This window comes from Pseudochaenichthys georgianus, chromosome 8 (assembly GCF_902827115.2).
Source record: "Pseudochaenichthys georgianus chromosome 8, fPseGeo1.2, whole genome shotgun sequence".
Taxonomy (NCBI): Eukaryota; Metazoa; Chordata; class Actinopteri; order Perciformes; family Channichthyidae; genus Pseudochaenichthys; species Pseudochaenichthys georgianus.
In genome coordinates, this window is record NC_047510.2 from 27,101,231 (window position 1) to 27,126,282 (window position 25,052).

At 42.8% G+C, this 25,052-nt stretch overlaps 2 protein-coding genes across 2 annotated transcripts; one reads left to right on the top strand and one right to left on the bottom strand.

The window, feature by feature from the left end:
- Positions 1 to 1,013: 1,013 nt before the first annotated feature.
- cramp1 (cramped chromatin regulator homolog 1) lies at positions 1,014 to 19,713 on the bottom strand. Its single transcript, XM_034088331.1, is given in 21 exon segments — positions 1,014 to 2,441; positions 3,230 to 3,375; positions 4,134 to 4,301; positions 4,567 to 4,753; positions 5,736 to 5,890; positions 6,650 to 6,760; positions 6,974 to 7,055; positions 7,575 to 7,649; positions 7,732 to 7,904; positions 9,631 to 9,802; positions 10,232 to 10,627; positions 10,629 to 11,117; positions 11,243 to 11,324; positions 12,194 to 12,317; positions 13,008 to 13,093; positions 13,500 to 13,548; positions 13,726 to 13,809; positions 15,049 to 15,202; positions 15,299 to 15,501; positions 17,629 to 18,005; positions 18,387 to 19,713. Coding segments are annotated over 21 exon segments (3,513 nt in total). The 5' UTR covers positions 18,437 to 19,713; the 3' UTR covers positions 1,014 to 2,291.
- A 970-nt stretch (positions 19,714 to 20,683) lies between these two features.
- On the top strand, positions 20,684 to 25,052 carry jpt2 (Jupiter microtubule associated homolog 2). The gene is made up of 5 exons (XM_034088333.2): positions 20,684 to 20,874; positions 21,738 to 21,889; positions 22,427 to 22,569; positions 23,071 to 23,110; positions 23,451 to 25,052. The coding sequence occupies exons 1-5, from the start codon at positions 20,825 to 20,827 to the stop codon at positions 23,741 to 23,743; spliced, it is 678 nt and encodes a 225-aa protein (XP_033944224.1). The 5' UTR covers positions 20,684 to 20,824; the 3' UTR covers positions 23,744 to 25,052.

Sequence of the window (25,052 nt, forward strand, 5' to 3'; positions counted from 1 at the left end):
TATCACAAAGGAAGCACACCTTGTTTCTGGGTAAGCTTTACCACCACTGTAAATGATTATCTAAACAAAGTTGTTTTAATACCTACAGGGGAAGGAAATACTGCTTATCGCTGACCGGAGGAAAGAAATAGCTTTTTTTATGGTCGGTTTGATTTGCTGTTATGGTCAACGTGTTTTTTCAGCTATGATGTAATACTTTGAGTCACGTGAGTAGCAGCACATCCTCTCTGTTTCTGTGCAGTGTATTTGCGGCCGAGATGGGTTTTCTCCGCAGGGTGGCTGGTGTCTCCCTTCGGGATAAGATGAGAAGTTCGGTCATCCGGGAGGGACTCGGAGTTTAGCCGCTCCTCCTTCGCGTCGAAAGGAGCCAGTTGAGGTGGTTCGGGCACCTAGTTAGGATGCCACCTGGGCGCCTCCCTAGGGAGGTGTCCCAGGCACGTCCAGCTGGGAAGAGACCAAGGGGTAGACCTAGGACCAGGTGGAGGGATTATATCTCTTCGCTGGCCTGGGAGCACCTTGGGATCCCCCAGTCAGAGCTGGTTGATGTGGCCAGGGAAAAGAAAGTTTGGGGCTCTCTGCTGGAACTGCTACCCCCGCGACCCGACCACGGATAAGCGGGAGAAGATGGATGGATGGTATTTGTGTTAAAATAATGAAAGAAGCTAAATTATTCTCATTTTCAGGTTTCATAACTGTATTTGTTTGCCTGTACTGTGACGTAGGCTTACAATTCTTTAAAAAGTGTGTAGGAAAATAAGTTTCAATGCAACGTACACACAATGAAAACCAAAAGAAAGCAGGTTTTTATAACTCTTTATAAGCAGAATAAAAACACTTTTTTACAAACTGAAAACTTTAAAACAGGTTTTTCCTTTTTAGATGTCTTCTTAATATTAAGTTAAACAAAGAGAATTCTGAAATGTTTATAATAAATAATCCAAATGATAATTTACGTTATGTTACAGAAGCGCAGTGAATACTGGAATCGACATTTGTACAAATAAATCCTTCGATCACAAAAAACAAACCTGCTGTTTATTCCTTATTAAGAATCATCTTCGTTGTATCTAGTGTGAGAAGATGAAGCCTTTTTTCACAAACGAATAAACAGCACAAGGGTTTTTTCATCGTAGAGTCAAAGCCCTGAAGGTGCATGGAGGAGACAAACATTTAAGATGTGGAATGACAACAAGAGCTCTCCTACAATTTACCCTCGTGTTGATGAGACAAAATGTCCAATACTGCATAAAGAGGATGCTGGTTAATCGAAATGTGGATGCAACAAATCTGGATGCAAGAAGTCTGAAACTGTGTGTGTATGTAATGGTGAGACGTTAGCCATAGTGTGTTTTGTTAGCATCAGTATTAGCACTTAATGGGGAGTTATCGTCTCAGCACAACCAATCAGAAGACTTTACTTTTGATTAAAGAATGACAACACAACGTTGTGTCAACTATGGCTTTAGTGTTTGATTTCTACAAGTTACTTCTGACTGGAAGAGTTGAAAATGAAAGCGTGGTAAGTCACATTATGGGTGAAACATCTCGACTCGCTTCTTCCACGTTTTAAGCGACAACAAACCAACCTGAAGCCCTTAGCAGTCAATTTTATCATCTCAAGAAATATGAAATGGAATGGCTGCTGGAGAGGATCCTCCAAAAGAAAAGCTGCCGGTTTTTTTTTTACACGGGACATTTGATCGTAAGAAACCTGATTCCAAACACGCATGGCAGGATGTGTTCCTTCAATGCAAACAATACAACCCGAGCATGTGAAACAGGGCCGTATCAAATGATTTGACTTTCCTGCACCTGCTGTGTTATGCTCTACCTTTGCAACCCGATGACCAAATAAAAAGTATTTACCTTTTTCTACTTTTCTCTCAATGCCATTAACGTAAAAGTCGCCCTCCAGCAGCTGGGGTCTGACCTGTATTTTTGGGGGGGCTCATTTGCGAGCGTAGAAGTCACACAGAGAGCAAGAAGAGACGTCACATAAAAGATCAGTGAAAAGATTTTGTTCAGATATGGCATAGTATTTTCCTGTACATGAGGTTGTGTTTTGTAAACGCATTTGTTTGTTTTTTTACTAAAGTGTTTCTTATTAAAGGGCATCTCAACTTAAAGAACAGTTCAGTGGAGCCAACAAGTTTCAAACTCGCTGTCGAACAACGCTCAAGGCTCACTGTTATTATTGCACTTTTACAAACAGGGCAGGGAGGAAGCTTTGGGAGAGGGGGGGCGTCTTTCTTTCTCCACAGCCATCTTTTCTCAGTCTTAACGGCGCGGACTCATGTCCTCCAGACGGCCGAGGGTCGTTGGAGCCTGGTCTCCTCAGGGTGGGGGGGCTCCGTCACAGCCAGCTCCTGAGCCAGGTCGTTGAAGCGGGCGATGTAGTCCACGCTGCTCTCACTCATCATACAGGCCAGCTGAGAGTCCATCTGTGGGGAACCAGAGAGTTCAATGTACTGCAGTCTGAACAGCCGCTCATTAGCATTTGAAGCTACAGACACAGAATCAGCACCTTTGAAACAGAGGGGTTTTCGGGATGCTCCAATGATCCGTTTGGTATTTCAGCCAAACACTTCAGAGACATGTTTTGTATATATCTGAGACCTATGATATGTGTGACCCGCTCTATCGAAATCAGTCGGAAGTCGCAACGGCTCATTTCAAAATAAACGTGGATTTGCGTAAAAAAATAGTTTTTCGGGGTTCGGGTGTTTTGTTTGATTTGAAATAAACAAAGTCTTGGCTTTCAGAATATTAAACTTGTTTCTGCAAATTCAGATGATAAATACAGCTTTGAAGCTTCGGCATAATTACAAGCGGAGAACGGAGTAACTTGACGTCACAGCAGGCATAACAACAGCCGGTGTTTCTCGTGAGTATTTTCCCCGGGAAACAAACACAATACACACAAACGCAAAATCACACACACACGCACGCACGCGAGCTTCCCTCAGACCAGTAATCCAAACGAAAATATCTTCCCTCCGTAGTATATTGATAATTTGCTAATAATCAATCAGATGGATTCCAGAGAAGAGGAAACTTTGAAGGCCTTTTTCTCAAAATGATGATGCTTTGTGCATGTGATTGAAAGCAGACAAATGCTAAACTTCATCCTATCACTATGGAGTAGATGTTACTTGCACGCGGTCAGAACACTGACACCACTGGCGTTTAGACCTTTTTGTTCCTTTTAATGAGAATGGGCTCAACTCACTTCTGCCACATCTGGAAGGCCACGGGACTGAAAGGAATCGTGGGAGTTGCAGTCCAGGAGGCTGGGTCCGAGCAGAGCCGTGCCGCTGGAGGGGCCGGAGGGGGTGAGGGTGGTCCGCTTGCCCTTATCAGGAGAGACCATGCTGGCTGCGAGGAGGAGAGACAGAGTGAAGGACCGGGACACAGGAAACAAAGTCAGCTTTATGGGATGTCGCTGCAAGAGGAAGTCTATCACTAGGGCGCTGTGATTGTGCATTAATAAGAGAATGAAAGTGGGAAGGCACAAAGTGTTCTTTGTGAAGGGTACTGCGTAACTTGTTTTTTAGTGATGTGTCTGATATTAAAGCTAGCATCTATTGTTTAACAGCCACACAGTTAGAACATGTGTTTTCAGTCGTGGACTTTTTTTATACCAGACAAAATGTATCCCAAATAAACCTCTTACAATTCCAACCCCTTTTTCTCTACGGGTTAGTAAACAGGCGATGTTCAGGGGGAGATAATAGGCCACATAGAAGTGGTGTTTATCATCTACATGCTGGTACACTCAAGATTATAATAATGGCAATTTCCATGCTCTATTATATCTCATACGTTGTGTTCCTTTGCTACTCAAGAATTTATAAAAAGGATTGAGTTTCATACCACATTAAAACGGCAAGACTACAAAGCTTTTGCCCCCAAAATTCATATACTTTAAGAGGTTAATACGCTTATTATAGAGCGGTTTAGTCGAATTTATATTAACACAAAGGCAGTTGCACTCTGTAGGGTTCTTAATGTTCAGCTTTTCGGTCCAAGGCTTAAAGTTTAATCTGTAGTATCATCGCTTTGGACAGGAAACAAAGAAGATCTGTAAAGCATAGGCTAAGGTTTGTCTTCATTTGAGAGAGAGAGAGACTCACAGAGGAGGCATCCCAGCGTGGAGTCAGACGAGTCGCTGGGGTACCACTGGGGGTCGTGGCTGGGCGATGGGATCCAGCCTCTGGACGGGCTGACGGAGGGGGACGACGACAACAGTTTGGAGCCGTCGTTGTTGCTCAGCTTAGCGGGAGAGAGGCCGGCCTCCTCGCCTGCAGCAGAACAGGCAAACAGCCATTAGATTACGCACACAATGTCAAACAAGCCAAGCGTCTCGGAAAAAACAATTCTCACTTCTGTACGAATCACTTTGAATGGTTTGGAGCCAATGCAGTAGCACTTAAAATGGTTTGGCTCATTACAAACGTATGGACTTGCAGGAGTATTGCTTGTTTTGAGTTTGGATGGTTAAATGCACTTATTAAAGTCACTTTGGATAACCGTGTGAGCCAAATCAAATGTAATGTGGAAACACACCTGCACCGTAGTGGGCCGAGTTGATGGCGAGCTCGATGAGGGAGTCGCTGATGTGTGTGTGAGATTCTCCAGGAGTCTCTTCAGGGGGGCCGGGGAGAGAGATGTCCAGCAGCGAGGCCACGCTGGGGGGAGCGAGGAGAGAGTCCGCACCCCCGCTCGCTCTGGGGGAAGGTGAGAGATGACCATTCTGTGAAAAGAAAAGACAGTTTATTCGATTTTCTAAGGTTTTATTTCTTGAAAAGATTCGTTTTTCAGCTGCCTGTTTTCATGTGCTTGTGTTTTCTACCCAGCTGGCCAGGCTTGGATGCAATAACATGACTCTTCCCTGTTGTCTCTTTAATTTATACTTATTTCTGTTTATGTCTGGGAACTCACGCAGCGTCAGAAAATAAAACCCTCTCTCTTTTCCTCCGTACCCAAATCTCGAAAAACTGGGCTACAACGGAGCTCATCCAGATTTGCGTCCGATATGACGTAATATCGGAAAGGTAGGCTGGATTTACACCCACGGCCCTATCAGAAACGTTGCTATCAGAAACAATGCCCGACTGTTTTGGACGTGATATGGTCGGTGTTTACATTAGCATCGCTAACACTCAGAGCTAACCTGTACTGGAGAGCATGTGTGTGAAGTAGCAGGAACTAAAAAGGAACTCACCTTGTGGTATAACCGGCAAGAGAGAAAGCCTTTGAGCTCCAGACTGTTTCAGAAATAATCCTTGATCATCTATGATATGGCGTTTCATCACGGCAGTATTTAGTTTAGACAGAAGCTGCCGGGCCCCGCATGAGCTCAGCCCCCTCCTTTTTTCTTTTAATCTATTTTTTTTTTTTTTAAGCTTTATACCCAAAATCAGCACTTTTGAAACAGGAAGTGAAATAGAGGGATATGAGGCATGGCTAGAATGGGTCATCCGTTTGGTATTTTGAGCAAAACACTTCATAGACATGTTTTTAATATATCTGAGACCTATGCTATTACCTAAAAATAGCATGATAGGTGCACTTTAAAATATCCATCCCTAATAACTACTGAGATATGTGCAACAAAGCATAGATATGAAGGTGAGGAGGAGACATAAGACCAAAGAGGAAGGTATGTGAAGACACACAGTGAAGGAACGCTCCCAGGCTGTATCAGTGTGTGTGTGTTAGCGTGTGTTGCTGACCTCTGGGACATTGTGCTGGAGGAGTTGAGGTCCAGGTTCGGCATCAACAGAGGATGTGGAGTTGAGCAGCGCGGTATGAGCAGTGAGAGAATCCGGCTCTCTGCAGGGACTGCCGGGGATGATACCTGCCGACTTGGCTGCCAGGTCAATGGCACCTGAAAGAGAATTAAGAGTTATACCAGGGATCTGCCACATCAGTAGATCCATGATGAGTATTAACAGTAGCTGATCATGTAATGACGGTTGCAAAAAATTCAACCTTAGCAACAGCACAGTATAAAAATGGAAAGCAGGAAAAGTGAACATCTTTCAAAGAGTATTTGTTCAAAACCATATTGGCTCTGTGGGATCATGAGGGAGTTAAGAATTGTTTATATGCTTTGAAACTGAATCTCTATTTTGTATACAAATCCAGAGAATTCAGGGATCAGTGTCTTACATTTAAATAACTGTAAATAGTTTTACAAAAGCTTGATTTGACAAAGAAAGAAAATCATTTCAAAAGATCATTTTTGGTGGTGTACAACAAACGTAACTTTGATTATGAGATAGCGCTTTGTTTATCCAAACTTTAAAATCCTGACTGTCTTGTAATCTAGGCGGTTACTTTTATTTTTTAAGGTCAGACATTTTAAAGTCACTTTAAGAGGTTTTATTTTTGTTATCTTTTGTTTGTGTAGGCTTCCTGAGAAGTAAATGAGCCATTTTGTCAAATAAAAAAGACAATTAAAAGGAGTAATAAGACAAAACATTTCTATGACTAATACAGTTTTCTTACTGGAGGATGAAGGATAACAAGAGGAGGTAAACTAATGCTCAAATGTCAACAATATAACATAACTCTAACTACATCACGCATTTAGTTTAACACTAACAAGAGAGAAACAGATATGTAAAATGAGAGCAGGACGTACTGGAGAGCTGGCTGGCGCCTGCTGAGCTGGACGCTGACGGGGAGGCTTTGGACTGGAGGGGGCGGGAGGAAGGAGCCAGGCGAGTGTGGATTGGCCGGAAAGATCCAGTTCCTGAGGGAAGAAACAGGAAGTGAGAGAACAAGAGATTAGCAGGGTTGTTGTTGAAAAAGACAAATGACATTTAGTTAGTACAAAGAGAACACTAGCCAAGTGTATTATTAACATGTATACATAATTAAGCCTGTTTTAGGTCCTACTTTGAATGAACTGTTTACTTTTGCTGACAGGAAATTGTACTGTAGTGTCGTGATGTGTGAAGAGTACCTGTGGCAGAGGAGTTGGAGAGGATGGAGAAGGAGCAGACGTGCTGAGGAGTGTCTCCAGTAGTTCGGGGTAGGAGTGTTCGCTGTGGAAGAGAGAGAAGCAACTGAACTACATGCACAGTTTAACGCAGCACAGAGAAGCATTATAGGACATTTTACTGGTACAAACATTTCCTTATTCCATACATGAGCAGATTCCCAATCCAAACCCCACCATCGCCTGCTGTTCATGGATATTTTGAGGTTATTTCTCGCACAAACATTTAAAACGTTTTGCCATGATCTCTTAGGGTTGATTTAAAAAGCCTGCAAAACGTTGGCTAGATTCACACTGATGCATTTTTGTTTTAAAAGGCATAAGGTTTGCTGTGTGTACTGCGATTTTATCAAACTTTATGTCTTTTTCAACTTTATCTGATAGATGAAAATATATATATATATAAAAAAAGTGAGTGATATAACTTCGAACATAAGTACAAGGCTGGAATCAACCTGGGATGTTGTGGTTTTTAGGCATATGCTATAACCACTGTGATAAAAAACGAGTTGACCCAGTTTCATTGTTTTTTTAAACGTTATAAATTCACCCGTTTCCCTCTTACCTGAACTACAAGTGGTTTCCGAAGTTGCCTGTTTCGAGGTTTTCTTTGTCTTGAAAGGAAAATATCTGACTGCATCTGTAACAAAAACACGAAGAATTTTAACATCCGTGCATGAGACATGGACGATGTAGTCTTTTAATGCTGACTTTCTCCTTACACTGATAGAGTCGAGCTGCTGTTTGAGGGCGAGCTCGGCCTCCTTGTTGGGGGAGAACATTCTGTTGTGCCGTGAGCTGTTGGGGGGCAGCGTGGTGGGAACTGCAAACACGCCGCTTTCTGCCTCGCTGCCTGCTGTCGACCCCAGCAGAGAGCGGGGGAGGTTGCGTCCACCTTGAGAAGAGGAGAAGGTAAAATGTGTCATTTGAGGAGGTTAAATATAAAATAATACAACCCAGTCTCACGGCATTTCATGTTATAGTCACGAAAATTAATTTAATCTATTGATTCGTGTTCACCAACACGATTTCCGCATTTTTTTCGTGTCACACAGAACGCAATGTATTTCTATTGGTAGTATGTTTCGTGCCTGCACCACGTCGGGTCTTGGAAGACTGGAAGCTGTGTGGTTCATAAAAACATGTTCTTACTCAATATCTTACCCTAAGCCTAACCCTTTTATTTTAAATTGTATAATGTCGGAGTTTTTTTGCCGTCCACATGGAAAAATGAAAAACTTCATGTCAATAACCTGCTAAAAAAACTGAGGGTTAAGCTAGGTTTCTTCTACAGCAACAAGTCCTGTTTCTCGCTTGAGGCCAGGAAAAGGCTGGTTTTGTTTACACTTCGTCTAATTCTCTCTCATTCAAACGTCATTGTCACTAAACCTGTGCTGGACTATGGGGATCTGGTCTATATGAATGCACCTGCCCATTGCCTGGTCAAGTTAGATGCTGCGTATCACAGCGCACTAAGATTTGTGACAAACTGTAAAGCATTAACCCATCACTGTACCCTGTATGCAAGGGCTGGTTTGCCTTCACTAACTGTACGGAGGCTCAGTCACTGGTACATTTTTATATACAAAGCCATGTTAGGGAAACTTCCATCCTACATCTGATCTCTGATCTCTCGGAGAATTGTAAGTGGCTACTGCCTGAGATCGAATGCTGTGGTTTTATTAAATGTGCCAACTGCTAGGACTGTCTTAGGGAAGACAGCTTTTAGATGTGCAGCTCCTCTGTCTTGGAATAGTCTGCAAATTAAATGGAAACTGAACAATCTGGTGCCACTAAATGTTTTTAAAGCTCGGTTGGATGCTACTCAATCGGAAGCCATTGGTACCTGTTTATGTGGATAATTATGTAAATGATGCTGTATGATGTCCTTTTGTTGTTCTGTTCATGTTTTTATGTTTCATGTGGAACTACTTGAACAGGTCTCCCTTGGAAAAGAGATCAATGATCTCAATGGGATTTTATCTGTATAAATAAAGGTTTGAAATGAAATGAAATGAAAAGAAATGGGGCTCAGAGCCTCAGAATACTGAAATCTGTATTTCTTTAAATCTTTTGTTCCTTCTAATTTGTTATTTGGTGCAGGCCTGAAACATACTACCAATATAAATACAATGCTTCTAAAAATCGTTCTGTGTCAGAATACTGAAATCTGTATTTTTTTTAATATCTTTTTCCTTCTAATTTGTTATTATTTAAAAATTGCTTTTAAAATCGTTCTGTGTGACAAGAAAGTGTTTTGGAAATCGTGTTGGTGAACACGAATCAATAGATTAATTTCGTGACTATAACACGAAATGCCGTGAGACTGGGTTGAATAGTAATGTATTAAGCCACTGAACAACATCCAGTGAGTAATATTATAAAAGAAACATTAGAGCAACTCCATAATAATTACTTCAACAACAGCACAAACACACATTTTCAGTTAAGTCACCTCATCAGTTGTATCAGCACTTACAGTGTTGAAGAAACAAAGCCGATATGATACATCTTTCACTGTAGTCTATATGGAGCTGCTGTGTTGTGTCTTTATGGGTAATCGGCTACACTGAATGCACAGTGAGAGCCTGGAGCCGTAGCTTTAGTTATGTGAAGAGTACCTGAGACTCCAGCGTTTGGCAGGTGCAGCCGGGCCCCTCGGAGAGAGGGCGGCTGGCGGCCGAAGCTGGGGCTGCGTACCCCTGCTAGGGGACCCTTCCCTGGGGGTGTTTGGGCCTGGTTCTGCTCCTCCTGATGGTTCTTCAGAGGAGATGTGGGGCAGAGCTCTGGAGCCTGGAGGAGAAATGACATTATTGACATTTCAAATGTTATGTTATTTGTTCAGTAAAGTTTAAGGGCGGCACAGAGCATAGTTTACAAGTTTACAATGACAAAATTCACACTGTGCAAATACAACGTTACAGAATATGTCACGTCTTACATTTAATTGAGTTTACCCTTTATCTATCTTGAAAGGACTTTTTGTGGATTAATTTAATTGGCAATGCAAGTTTGTGTATACAAAAATAATAATTCAAAAACCAATATAAAACAATTATTATTTAAAGTTGCATTTGTCTTTCATGCCACTGTGATGCATTAAATCAAAGTCCATGTTTGACTGTAAAACTCCTCATTTAAAAAGTCTGCAAAGATAATTAAGACACTCAGAAGTGTGAGCAACCACCATAGGTACTGTAAGAAGTAACACTGAATCCCTACCAATGGTTTAGGATTGACCTCAGTTGCGACCAGTTTGAGCAGGCAGCGCAGGACCCGCTGCGTCCTGTTGGGCTTCAGCTGACCCGAAGCTTGTCCGTTTTCCTGGTTGCTGAAAGGAGCGCCGATGGGCTGCCACTCGTACTCCAGCTGCAGCTTGCCAGGCTTCCCGAACATCAGGTAGAGCTCGGCCAGAGTCACGTTCTCTGCGTCGCGGGCGCTCCAGCCCTCGCCTCTGATCTGCTCCACAGCTCGCTCTTTGGATCCCTGCAACATTCCCTCTTCCGAGCACGGATTCTTTCCCGGGGGCGTCTGGTTAGCTTCTGGGGAAGACGTGCAGGTCATCGGCTCTTCTTCGCACTGACCCAATGAACCTTCTGTACCGCTACACAACTTGTCACATGCTTTTAGTCCCTGCTAAACCACTACCAGCCTCCACACCAGTAGAGTGTCCCCCTTCCCACACCCCCTCTTCCCTTTGAGCCACAGTCTGCTGCGAGGAGGCAGTCATAGTCTTCTCCTCTACTTTTGGAGAACAGTCTTGTGAAGGCTCTGGGTTAAGAGGCTCAGTTCGTCGACCATCACCCGATCCAGCAGCGACACCGCTTCCCCGCCCAGATTTAGCACCAGTCCGAAGTGGTTGGGCCGTGTGAATACCCAGAATCTGAGCAGCCGGCAGCTCCTTGGCGTTCGGCCGGGTCTTGCCACTTTCCAGCCAGTGTACTGTGCAGGAGGCCTTGGAGTGGACCACGCGAGCCACACCGGGCAGCGTGGTCAGAGTGCTGCTCTCAGCCGGGTAGAGGAAGAGCTCTTCCGGCTGGGATTTACCGGGAGAGGCTGCGCCGGACTGGCCGCCCTCCAGAGCCTCCCTCTCCATCAGACTCTTGAGCTGAAGCGTCGGGGTCAAGGACTCAGACATCACTGATGGACAAAACTATCTTTTAAAAAAAAAACACATATGCAATCGATACTTCTGTACGAGGGTGCAAACAAACTGATGTTTTGAAAGGATACGATCCGCTGGTCGTGATACGTCCACTTCTGTTTCAGATACTCTATGAGGCTGGAGACTTTCCTGTGGAGCTCCACCACCATCCTGCGTTTGAGAAAATACAAAATAGATAATTGTTAGTTTACAAGCTGCTGTGGTGCTGGATATCACTGCCGAGTAATGGAGTTGTAATGCTCATAATATATTAAGACCTTTTATGTCCCAGACCACATTTATTCTCATAGATATCATTCATATGACCTTTAATCTGGACAATAAAAGAAAGACACTATACATTTATTATTAGGAATTATTTGGACCATTTTCCAAAGCATACTTATACTTATATAAAGTTTTAAATTGTTGTTTTGGTCAATCTCGTGTAGTCATGTGCTGCTCGTTGCTTGATCCATGCAATGCCAACATCTAAAAACTGGCATTCATCTGCCTTAAAGGCGTTAACTGAACAATGGCAAATGATTGTGAAAATGTATTTTCTTACATTAAAATCGATTTTACTCAAGTGTCAGAGCACTCTGAAGACACTCAGTGTCGAGGAGAGACTTTCGAAAACTGTTTCTGCTTGACACATTGTTATACCTTGACAATAACAAAGAAAAGTTGACTAAACGTTCCTGAAAGGATTTTCTTGCTGTACAAAATAATTACATTTAACGTTCTGCTTGTAAGATCATTATTAGGGATGCTCCGATCAGGCCGCCGATCGATACCGGCCGATACTCACTCTCTGCCGATCGATCGGTGCTCTATAAAAATGCCGTAATGACGTAAAATACATGACACTTTTCTCAGTGCGCGGCAAAACAAGCTCGCCAAAATGGCTTCACCAGTCTGGCTCGATCGGATCGGCCCCAAAATTGGCGATCGGAGCATCCCTAATAATTAGTAAGGAAATTGTGATTGTGTTTGTAGATAATAACTCCTCTCAGACATTAGTTAACAACATGGCTGACCTGAGGCGGGGGTTGTGGGCGAGGGTCTGAACGCGAGCCCAGGAGTGGTTACTGCGCGGCTGGAGCTCCACTGCCACCTTCAGGGGGAGACGCACCGGCTTCTGGTCCTCCTCATCGCTAACTCCTGCAGGGACACAAAGACACAGTGTCAATGAGGAACACTCACAAGGAAGCAAAGCCATTATGGTATTTACTGCAGACAAGGGCTGATGCCTAGGTAGAGAGATCGTATAAGGAACTTAACGTTATTCAAGAAATACCGAGCCTAAAGCACGACTTGAACAGTACAATACAGAGATGAGAGTGCAGTTTATATAATTTGATAAAAAGGGTTGAATTATCTTGTAAACTTTCATGCTAGCATGCAACTACAATACAGTAGCCAAACTCAGTGGAACAGAAGAGGAAACAGAACACAACAGGACGAGACCTCATGGCCAAGATTGTATGCAAAACAGTGATCCAGCACCGAAGGTAAACATGAATACAAATGGGAAACATGGCAGATGCAAGTGTTGGGGTTTTAATATCTCCTCCTTGGTTAAAGCATATGTTTTCTGTACGTTAGGTGAGGGGCGCATGCCAGTCAGTTGGACCAGTGAGCTCCATCATCTCCATCCTGCCTCTCCTCTTCACTTTGCTGCCACAGAGTTACCATGGAAACGCCAGTAACCCACGCTTTGCATTTGTTATTGCTAAAAAAAAAACGCCCCCACAAACCCTACGTCTCACCATCACCATGGTTTTTATTTTATTCCGCACTGATGTTTGTTTACTTAGTATGTATAGAGTGTGGTGGGTGTCACATGCTCACCGTCTGGGTCACAGAGTTTCTTCAGGGCTCGGCACATCGGCGCTTTGATTCGTAAGTTCCTCCCTTTGGAGCGCACCGTGGTGGCCCTGATGGAAGAGAGAGGACAGCAGTGAGTGAGGATAGCTTTTATGGATCACATGCACTACAGAATAAGCTAACTGACCATTAATAACATTAGTACAGCACAGCAGGTACAATATACAAAATCAAACAATGTGTAAACAAAAAAAATGGTCTTTTATGTATGAGTCAGCAATAATAGTAGTCTGATATTACAAGTGTTCCTGCTGTTAATGCAAATGACTTGTATTTGACACATGACACTGTGACTGAGGGTGAGAACTTGTCTTTGCAGATGTGATATAGTACTTTGAATGAAAAACTACATACGTGACAGTCCCGGATATGTGCATGAAAACACAGCCTTGTTTTTTAACATTAAAAAATGAGTGTGTGGAAATGCATGTTTTTCTAATTTGACTACCCACTTACCCTTGCTGGATTAATTCGTTCAGCTTTGCCACGTTCTTATCGTCCATCACTGTCAAAGACAAAACACAGAGCTGTTTACGACACGGCCTCACAGGAGCAGCTGTCCCCCGTGACCGGGAGGGTGCGGCGCTTAATCACATCCCTGATGTACCAATCTACTGTAGCAGCTGACAAACACAGGCGCACAAAACAACTTTGGATTCATGTTAGTAAAGCATTCACTTACACCCTCCAACTTTTTTGCGGAGCTCGGCGTAGCAGATGAGGCCGTACAGTTCTTGGGAGGATTTCTTCAGCACTCTGGAGTACGCTGAGAAGGAAAGAAGGAAGTTAACACAACAGGGGCTCCAGTTTATCTGAGAATGTTTTTTTCAAGTATCTTTTTGGACAACAAAATATCAATGTGGGAATTATGAAACAACTGAATAAAAAGCTTTTTTTTTTACCTGGAATATATTAAAAGGGGACCTATCATGCAAAATGCACTTTGTGATGTCTTTTATACATACATGTGTCCCCGGTGCGTCGGGGAACTCACGCAGCGTCAGAAAATAATACCCTCTTTCTTTTCTTCCGTACCCAAATCTTTTAAAAACGGGGGTACAACAAGCGGATACAGATTCCATCCGAACTGACGTCAATTCGGCGGCGGACCCACAGAGAGTTGCTATCAGAAACAATGCTTGACGTGTTTTGGACGTCTTTGTTTACATTAGCAAGCCTCGCTAACACTCAGAGCTAACCTGTACTGAAGAGCACATGTTTAAAAAGCAGGAAATAAAAAAAGAACTCACCTTGTGATAAACCCGCAAGAGAAAAAGCATTTGAGCTCCATACTATTTCAGAAATAATCCTTAACGTGGTTTAAACAGGATGGCGTTTTATCACAACCGAATTTAACTTTTCTCCGGTAGAATTCTGATCAGGCATTAGCTCCGCCTCCTCTTATTTCTTTTTTTCAAGCTAAGGACCCAAAATCTGCGTTTCTCTAACAGGGCTTCAAAAGAGTGGTTTGAGCAGCATGAGGCATGGCTACAATGGGTGATCTGTTTGGTATTTTGAAAAAAAAACTTCACAGACATGTTTTGTATAGGTATGGCCCTACAATATATTTTTCAAACATAGCATGATAGGTCCACTTTAAATATATGACTAAAAATAAGTCTTCCCGTCATTACACACGGAGTAACTAATATAATCTAAAGCCCATGGACACACACATTACCATGTTAACTTTTCTAACTGAAATATCATATTAATAAAGACAAGTTGATATAAATTGTGTGTTATTTACAATTTTGAATTTGTATCTTTGATTTAATCCTTAATTGTATTCATCTGTGTGAATCTGTGCTGTCCTGTTTTTCCATCTTACCCTGTTGCTGTTAAACTACTGAATTTCCCCACGGGGATTAATAAAGGTCCATCTTATCTTAATATCATTAAAAAAGGTTATAGGTGGAGCGACAACTCTAAAGAAGATGTTCTACCCTTCAACTTTCACAGGTCCCACTTTTCTTTTGAGTGAAACAGATAAAGAGCTGCTCACCAGTTGCAAAGTCGATGTGTTTGGAGATCTTGTGCCAGGTCCGGTAGTAAAAGTGTCGAACCTGCTCCTTGTTCTTCACCATGTTGGCTGGCTTGCCTCTTTTCTTGTATTTCATTGCGATGTTGTTCTGGATAGCCTCAAAATCCTTCCCATGCTGGAGAGAAGAGTAGTTAAGAGGTCAGTAATCTCTCTGCACTTTAAGTTAGTACCCATTTTTGTTCTGTGACAATGTTTTGGTTCAGCCCTTTACCTCATAGAGTCCCTCAAAAAAGCTGTTTTTGTCCTCTGTGCTCCAGGACTCCCACTGCCGCCTGGCCCTCTTCTGATTGCCAGCCTGCTCCTCCTTCTCAGCAGACCCTTGGCCCTTGGAGGCTTTCGACACTCCCCCTGTGGAGCCGGCCACAGGCCCCGACTGTCCCACTGCCCCCTGGGAGGAAGAGCCGTTCTCCGCCCCTGTGTTACGCAGAGACGGGAGCCAACACATAAATCAGTCGTGAAGCATTCAGAGAAAAAAAACCACAACTTCTATATCACAATAAAAGATGTAAGAATTTCGTCAATTTCGTGAAATGTTTTGCATGGCAAGGAAAGAAAAATGCAAACTATTTTGTGGTCTGGGAGATGTTAAAACAGATTCACACAAAGAGCTCCCCCTTCTGGCGTTCAGCTCTGGCAAGGAGGCAGGAAAAACAATCAGTCCCTACAGCCAGGTCCACAGGACACAGGTCCAAAACCAACTCCTGACGGCCCCAGAGTTAACCCCAGCTCACAGCACAACGCCAGAGGCATTAACACAAAGTGGGGCTGCACGATATTGGAAAAAACTGACATTGCGATATTTTCTTCCCCTGAAAAATACAGGAATTGAAGAAAAGGCAGTTTTTATTGTCTGCAAACCATCCTTTCTTGAACTTTAATGCTATACAATTGTTTTTTTTTAAACAATATTTAACCGGATGAAGGATTTTAATCACGGGCTTCTGGATCTTAAGTTATCAGAGCAACAAGCTGAGCTAGCTCGGTTATCCTGCTGTGATCTGATCAAGAATGATTGTGATTAGTGGTTTGCTGTGCATGCAGAGCCTGCATGTCACTCACTCAAGTACCCCTGACATGAGAGCCGCGCGAGTTTTCCTTTTGTAGCAAGCAGCAAAATAATTGTAACATGACGTGTTTCAGTTCATTTGCCTACTTAATCTTGCACATCCAAAACAAAAAAATGTATATATATTTTTTAAATAAAATTAATTTAAAAAAATCGCACGTCCTGCGATGTCAATATCGCGCATGCGCATAACGCGATTATCGCCATGACACGATATATCGTGCAGCCCTAACACAAAGTCAGTTGCTTTGCAGCACTGGACTATTTTGAGACATACATCCCAAAACGGGGTGATACAAATCGGTGTCAGGGTCATACACACTATCCTAAAAGTGTCTCTCTTAAAATAGATATGCACCTATATAGCATCATGTCAAAAATAAGTAGGGCTTTCTTAGTAAACTGGTCATCACTCTAAATATACATTTGATGAAACCATCACAGTGTGCTTCTCTTTCCAACAACAACAACAACAAAAAAGGAAATCCATCTGTCAGGGCACACCGACTCAAATGTTCTCTGATACGAGTTCAATTACTGTTTGCCATATTTAAGAAAGAAATACTGCGTGCTGTCAATACAGAGCAACATAACAATACACACTGGAACAAGGCTGTAATAATTCCTCTCAAGTCTGGGAAACAAAAACGAAATCTTCTAGTAACGAAGAAGCTGGTTTTTATTTGGTGTGGTTGCACTAAAAAAACAGGTTTTCAGTTGTCAGATTTTCAACATCCATCTAGCTGTAAGTCTGTAACATAAGGGACATGCCACACCCCACTGATAAACTGTGCGTAAGTGTTTCTCATGATTTGTGATCACTAATCAACCAGCCAAATCCTTTGGTGTGTTTAAGAGGCAGTTAAGCCTGGGGGCCTCAAGTAATGTTATTTTCAATTTTTAATTCAGCGTCAAAGATTTGCTAACATGACATGACTCAGGCATTGTTAAAAAAAATGTGTAATACATTGATACTGCTCTTTTCTCATTTTGCTTAAAATAAAATAAAAGTTTGAGCAACTGTCTATATATAACAATACTCTACAATAATGCTTCTCTCCTGCCCTGCTTTAATTCCCCTGCAGAAAGACTGAAGTATTTGCTTGTTTGTTCTTCACTCACTTGATAATGAAGTCATAAAAGCCCTGGTTTCTAAAGCCATAATGTCAGGTTTCTAAAAGAATTGTAACTGAGAGTAGTCAGATCTTAATCAAAACTTAAGTTGTGACCCTTCATGTTCCTCATTTTCACAGCAATGTTTCACAGGATGGAATTGCAACTCGGGTAGAAGCAGCCTAAAAATATCTACCCAGAGTTCAACCCAGGCTGTGGCTGAGGGAGTTTACACACAGCAACAAAAACATCACTTTAGCCATCACTGATACTAATAAACAAACAGTGACAGCAAAGGGCAGACCCCCGCTGCTAATCCCACCTTTAAACACTTTTCCCCCAGAGCTGGACAAATTAAGTACCTTTGGATTTTGCCCCGCCGTGTCCATTGATGGTGGAGCCGATTGAATCTTTCCGGATGCGTTTGCTCGGAGGTCGGACGCTTGATCGGAGAAAATGATGCTGGTCGTGACAAGGAGGGGTGGGATCCGCTGAGGTCTGGGACTGCTGGGTACAGCCAAGCCCGGCTCGGTTCGGTGGAGAGGCGGGCAGCACCGGAGCTGGACCGGGGCTGAGAGCCGGGGCTGATGGATTAAGGATCTCCTCTCCGTCGTCTCCCTTTGTACTGCGCTCCTCGCTCGCCTGCTCTCCGCTCTCCTCCTCGTCGCAACCTTCGGGCTTTCTGGACGGATTCCTCCTCCCATCGACACCGATCCCCTCCCTGGAGCCCAGTGTCATTCTGCCAGAACACAATCAGTGAAAAATGGTTACATTAAGAGCAAAGCAGTGTGCAAAATTAACTTCTAAAGACGACGTTTACTGTCTCTCAACATGGCCGCCGCTGTTTGTTTCAAATCCCCTCTCCAGTCCCGACAAAACAACACCAAATATATGCATTAAACGTCTTCTTATAAATTATATTCAACAATTAAAGCAGTTTAGTAACTGCCTGTGGTGTTTTACCGAGTGTCTCTCGGCTCAAATGGACAATATTTCAGGTTGAATTTCAACTAAATTCAAATGCGAGCGCTTTTCAGTTTAGCGCCCTGCAGAAACGACAACGAAACCCCTCCGTGCATTCGACCTCTAAATAAAGTGTTTATTTTAGACAGAATTTTACCCATTGTCGTGGTCTTCGCTAGTAGGCGACGTCTTCTTTCTCTTCACCATGAGTCCGACCGGTTAGATTGGAAAATGCTGATCAAATTTAGCATAATAAAACCGAGAGCGATCTCTACGCTTTCTGCCCTCTCCTTGCTCCTGCTTCGACTGAACTGAACTCTCTGCGCAGTTCAACTGTTTTCCATCAGTAACAACATTTCTCAATTTTCTTTTCAACAAGAAGTCAAATTAGAAAACCACTGGCAAAAAACATGCATTTAAAGCGTACATTGAAGAAGAATGTACTGTAGCATGTGATAGAAGAGATTGGTACGCATAGATAGCTGTATTAACCTGTGCGCAAGTGGACTTTGCTTGACACTACGTCACCATCGCCTGAAATCATGTCTGCAAAACTATTTAATTGTATATACATATTGAAAATGTAAGGCTTTGTGTCAACCCTATATTTGCTAAGGTTAGTAACGCCTTATGCATGTACTTTATCCTATGTCGAGGCAGGACGGGCTTGTTGTGACAGTTGCCCATCAATACCTAGTGTATTGCATTGTCTTATTTTGTTATAATGTGTGAACATGACAGGATTTGTAATATTGGGTTTCCTCGAATGGAGACCATCAATCTATACATTTCTGAATAGTCGGGAGTATGTGAAGGCAGAGGGTTGCAGCAAGAGAAAGCTGCAGAAAGAAATATGAATTGATGATATGAGAAGTTTCTGTATGAAAATGACTGGGGGCATCCCCTTTCCTACATTCCTACACAGCTTTTTAAATTCCTGTTTTGTGTCACCTAAAAGCAAAATCTCAATTTATATCACCCACAAGATATAACAGATCTGACAGCAGAGAGGGTCCTGAACTAAGTTCGTTTTTACTTGAGCTCATTGGAATCTCACAACTACAATTGAATGCAACGGTTTTAGTTTATACTTCATCTCAAAGTATGGTTTCAACATAGGTTCAGGTTGATCCCAAATCTTACAGCATTGTACTTATTTAACAGTTTCATTACATATTGCATCTTCAAAGTTAGATTCATCAGCCTGGTGTTTACAGTCCTCTGCTCTGGTGTTATACTAAAAGGTCGACAACTACACGAGTGCACGGTGAAAAAAGTTAAAAAATGACACGTTTCTATACAAACAGTTTCCGTTTACATCGGCGTTATAAGCTATATAACATGCATACAAAAGTTTCCTCCATTCATAACGTGGTACCTAGCATGGCTGCTGTTGTTGGATAGCTAACGCTAACGCTGTGGCAGCCCAACAAGCCCTAACGCTGCAAAACATGCTTGTAACATAATGCTTACTATGCGTAGGAGCTCGAACAGTTTGTTAAAAATATAATACTTATAAAGGTTATGGAATTACCTGAAGTTGAAGCCTGTCGATGGTGTTATTAGTCAAGAAAAAGGCTAGCATTGCTAGCTAACGGCAGCCGTCCAGCTGGTCCAGCTTGTTGCCGATGACAGTTCCTGCGGTTCTACTTGCACACGCGTTTAGACACGCCCACTACAACTCAAAAACAAATGCTGTGATTGGTCAGAGATACACGAGGACGACGGTTAGCATTTGATTGACAGACTGCTCAGCCAATTGTGACTGAGAGAAACTCCGCAATGGACCAATCGCCACTCTCTTCCTGTCATGTCTCAAGAATGTGTTTTTAAATCTAAAGGCATTTTGACAATTTAATGATTGAATCCCTTTTCAAAAGCAAAGCGTAATTTAAACGACATTAGATCCCCGCAGAGTAAATATTCAGCACAGTGAAAAGATGTTCCACCCAGAAAGTGATTGACATTTTGAGGATCAAAGCCATAGGCGAAACTCAGATGATGCACTTGCAATTCACCCTGGCGTACACCGAAAGTCACCCGGTAAAGCCATCTTAACATGGTTATAAATACAAAGCACCATCTTACGTCACACAAATCACATTAATTCAATGATATATGCACTGTCATTTTGTCAAATTAGTCAGAATCATTTCACGCTGCCATTGTTCAGATCAGGCGCCCTAATGTCACAAAACAAGCGTGCTATATGGAGTGTTTACACGGTTGTGCCTGTTTAATCGCTCTGTGACCGACAAGCAGGTCGGAATTTGCCGTTAATCTTTTACTATGAATGAAATATCACTCATCATAATTCAACCGCTTCAGTAATGTGGTTGCCAAGAACATTTTAGTTTCAAAACACTACTCAAAAGCCCACCTTTGCTGTCGGGGTACCAGGGGACATGAAACGAGCGCACCACAGCACTCAGCAGATTGGCAGCTGACCAATCATATTCCTCTACGTCACAGCTGGGCCGACTGAAATGCTTCACTCCGGAATTTGGTTGGGGACTCGCAGACAGGGAGAAGTCGTCCAGTTGGCAAACTGACGAAGAAGTATTTGGAAACTAGAAGGCTCAAAACAAAACAACTATGACTTCGACCAACATGTTTCAAGGGTTGTCTGCAAAAAACAGTTCAAGGTGAATATAATAGTCGTGTAACTGGCCGACAATGTTTTATTTGGAGCTTAGGCTAGGTCAGCTAACATCCGAATGTAGGTTAACGGTGTGGGTCTGGGAAAATCACATTTTTGGCTTATTCAATTGTTCTTGACGTCAGGCATGTGATATTTATGTAAGACAAACATGTGTGTTGGTGCTCATTAAGAGTTAGCTTGGTTTTTGTTAGCTTGCGTTAGCACACAGTCAAGCGTTAGCTTCTAAGCTAACCGGCCAGGCGTTGCCTGCCTGCTGCGCCTGCGGAAGTGTAAAGCCTCTTCAGACTGATCTTCTTTGTACTCGCCAACAACGGCGTTGTGTGGCCACATTGTTCCAGAGGAGACTCCGTTTCCTCTTACTTACTTGAATGCGTCAGTTCTTGTTTCGCCTCAGCTTAACAGTCCAGTTCACTAATGTTTTGGCTTTTAATAACGGGGAAAGTAGAGCATCAATTCCTACACACTAGAGTTTCAGACGTATGGCGCCACTCCCTGTCATTTGACTGCGTGGGCCCAAGCTGTCCTATGTACTGTAACATATTATAGCCGAGTTACTTACTGTTTTCTACTGGTCCTCTTTGTGTGTCAGATTGCAAAAATGCCCAAATGTTTTCAACAGTAATCGGTAAACATGAACCGCTATGAAATGTTGGAATGTGCAACATCATCTGACAAATATGTTATTATTTAGTAAGATTAATTTACTGAGTCACAACTATTCCATCTCTTCTATTTGTCTTTGGCCAGGTCATGCTTTTGCAGGGTAATTGATATAAATGAATCTGTGATGTACAAATAAGGGATAGGATCGTTATAAGTGACAGTATAATCTGTAATATCCTGCAGGGTGTTGCAGCCTCCTGGTGGCGGCTCCAGTAACCTCTTCGGTGGCTATGAAGAAGACACCCCATCTCCGAGGAGACCTAATAAGACGGCCTCTAAAGTGTTTGCTCCCCCAGAGGAGTCCCAGAGTGTATCTAGACGCTCCTATCCTCCAGGTAAGACCAGCCTGTCGGGGCTAATATATCTGCAGAGGAGGTCCAGTCATAACATCCATCAATGTGTCCGGGGTGTGAAAGCTGTTACTATGATGTGATAATTCCAGTATAAACACTCTCACTGTTCTCTGTGCCTGGAAGTAATCCACCTCCAGATTTTCTGGAGTATCTGGTAAACGAAAGTATGTTTTCAGTCCAGTCTCTTGTTAGAAATGGTTTCCAGACAGGGACTGCTGAGTCACAGTGACTGCCTTATCTGCTTATTTTAAGTGTGGCTGGCCTAAGCATCCCTTAAATGGTCAGTGAATTACTGCCTCCGTAAGTGTAAGACACTATAATTTGTTCTCATGCATACATTGATTGATACTGAAGGTGACTGGTTTTGAAAAAGCTAAATTCAGATGGCAAAAATATGTATACGTCCTGTGCTGTTTATCATAGAGTACATTCTGCCACGCACTACACCAAATGCAGGGTGGAGTGTCATGCTGTCACTGCTGCAGAACTTGACACTTATCTTGGTCATATTTAATGTAGGTGGGAAGAGCAGCGGAATATTTGGTGACCCCGACCCTCCGGCTCGGCAACAGAAGCATCCTCCTGGTGGACAGAGCAGCAACATATTCGGTGCGGCAGAGAGTCCATCTGGCCAGAACCGAGGCCACCCTAACAAACCAAAGGTAGGCCATGCTCCTCATTTGAAATGCCACTATTACTTGTTTTTTCTACTGTATTCCTTTTAAGTTGCAGACTAGTTTACCAGATATTTCACCCCAACTAAAAATGTATTCTTTGTTGGTGTCACACACATAAGTGTACAAGTCTTCTCCACTGGCCCATAGTGTCTGTGCAGCCAGTGTTTTGTGAGCTTAGACTGCAGAGTCGACTGCGACAATCTCAGCATTGACACAAATAAATTCCAAGCAGCTTCTTCTAGGTGTCATCTAATTGACCTGTTTCCTGTTGATGCTGTTTCCATACAGCTGTTGGCGCTAATATCTGGAAACACATGCCGAGGTGTTTTATCATGCCCTGGAAAAGAGTCCACCTTATTGTACATGGGTTATCTTGTAAAGGAGGCTTAGGGAGGACTCATGGAAGTAGCACAGCTATATAGAATTTGATGCCCAGCTTTAGCTTTACTAATTTATTTAATTGAAAAAAAATATTTGATTTTTCAGGACAATCTAAGTGTGGTACCTGAACCTGAATCATCTCCAGGTGAGTTACATAAAGAAAATGTGTCCATGTTTTTATTATTGTTGTCTTACATGGAGTCATCCTACTCATTGTAGGTTTGAAGGCACCCTTGCTGAAATGATCTTCTTATGCATATCAGAGAAACTACGTCACATAGCCATGTCTTATTCTTTGGTTAATGTAATGTTTATTCTAAAGTTAGCACCCACAGGTTATACGTTAGAATCAATACCAACTGATTCCAGCGAGACTCTGGAAAGATGTGCTTCCTGTTATGTATTCCAGGAGGAAATAGCCGCTTCTACTCAGGATATTATTCTGTTCTGGCATTTCTCTAAGACACGTTCTTTCCCTCTGCTAGTCCCAGAAGCCAAGGTCAGCCCACCTGAAGTGAAGGAGGCAGCGCCCCCCCCCGCTCCGGTGCCAATGAAGGAAGAGCCTGCTCCTGTCTCTGCCCCCCCGCCACCTGAACCCCAGGCCCCAACTTCCTCTTCCTCCTCCTCCTCCTCTTCCCCTTCCCCTTCCTTACCTGCTAAAGAATCGAAAGAGTCTGTTAAGGAGAAGAACCACGAGCCCCACCTGGGACCGAAGCCTCGCTCTCACAACCGGGTCCTCAACCCCCCCGGAGGAAAGTCTAGTGTGGTATTCTACTGATGAGCTGAACACACCCTCCTCCCTCTCACTGTCCATACACTTCTTTTCTGTTCCTCTGTTAATCTCTCTCATTCCATCACCCCTCTCGCCACGGTTACTTCACCTGTACATCCAACCAGAGCAATCCTCTCTCCAGATATCATGTCCTCAACTTGTTGCACTTTCAGTTGTTTTGCTGCCTTCCAGCTTTTTGTCCAATTCTTCATATTCTTCCTGAATAAAACCTGCAACCATTCAATCAACAGTCTAGCCAAGACCTAGTCACCTCCCCAGTGACACTGTTCAATCTCATTAGTGCGGTTACTCTTTTCTGTGTTTTCTAAATGTAGTGTGTTCATGGCATGGTTTTCATTTGGAAAACAATTTAGCATCTCAAGAATGGTTAAGACATTGAAAGTTCGTACAATGTTCAGCTTTAAAGACGTAGATTCAATATTATTTGATGTAACCAAAATCTTTGCGTAAACATTTAAAGCAGACATTCGCCCAAATATCGGGTTTGTTTTAATCCTGAAAGTGTCGGAGTTCGACCAGGAGCGGTTGACCAGACCACGCCAATTAAAAGTGTTTCAGGGAGTTCCACTAGTGCCAACTTCTAATGGGTTGCCTTATTATTATTGTTATATTTGGATGACAACATAAAACTTTTTTTGGCTTTACAAAATAATACGTGTTGAACTACAACTCATGCTTGTATAATCGTAGCCTTATTTGAGTTCAGAACTGTTTCATCTCTTCGTTCTCAATATGTGATGTGTCCAACATTAAACACCTGCTGTCAGAGCACACATTCTGTTCATGGATAGATGCCAAACAGTTGACCTTAAAACCAAGATGAATGCTATTGTTCACTCCCAAATGTTTCTGCTTCCGTAAAGAAAATTCCATTTTGATTGTATGCGGATGTGTTGTGCTGGTACTTTTCTGCTTGGTCCTCATTGCTTGCTGTGAGAACATGCCTTTTTCAGCTTGGGGTAGGCTTCTGTTTATGTTTTAAATTAAAACGGCTGAACACAAGTGAACTCTGGACAATCGCGCGGCCTACCTCAGTCCAGGTGGGCTCAGTTATAATCTCCTCTTACCCACCTCATGATGCACATTCATGGTATTCTGGTGCCAGCCTGCCCCCAAGTGTTGATGTGCCTGGCAGGCAATGAGCACAGCAGAAGAAGAAATCCTGTGTATCGCAAATAAAACTGTTGTTTTGCATTTAAAGTTTTCCTATTTTGTTTACTTTCTAAACACCTAGCTCGAAAACTTCTTATTGAAATGTAATAATGGCAAATTAAAAGGCGTACTACTAACTGAA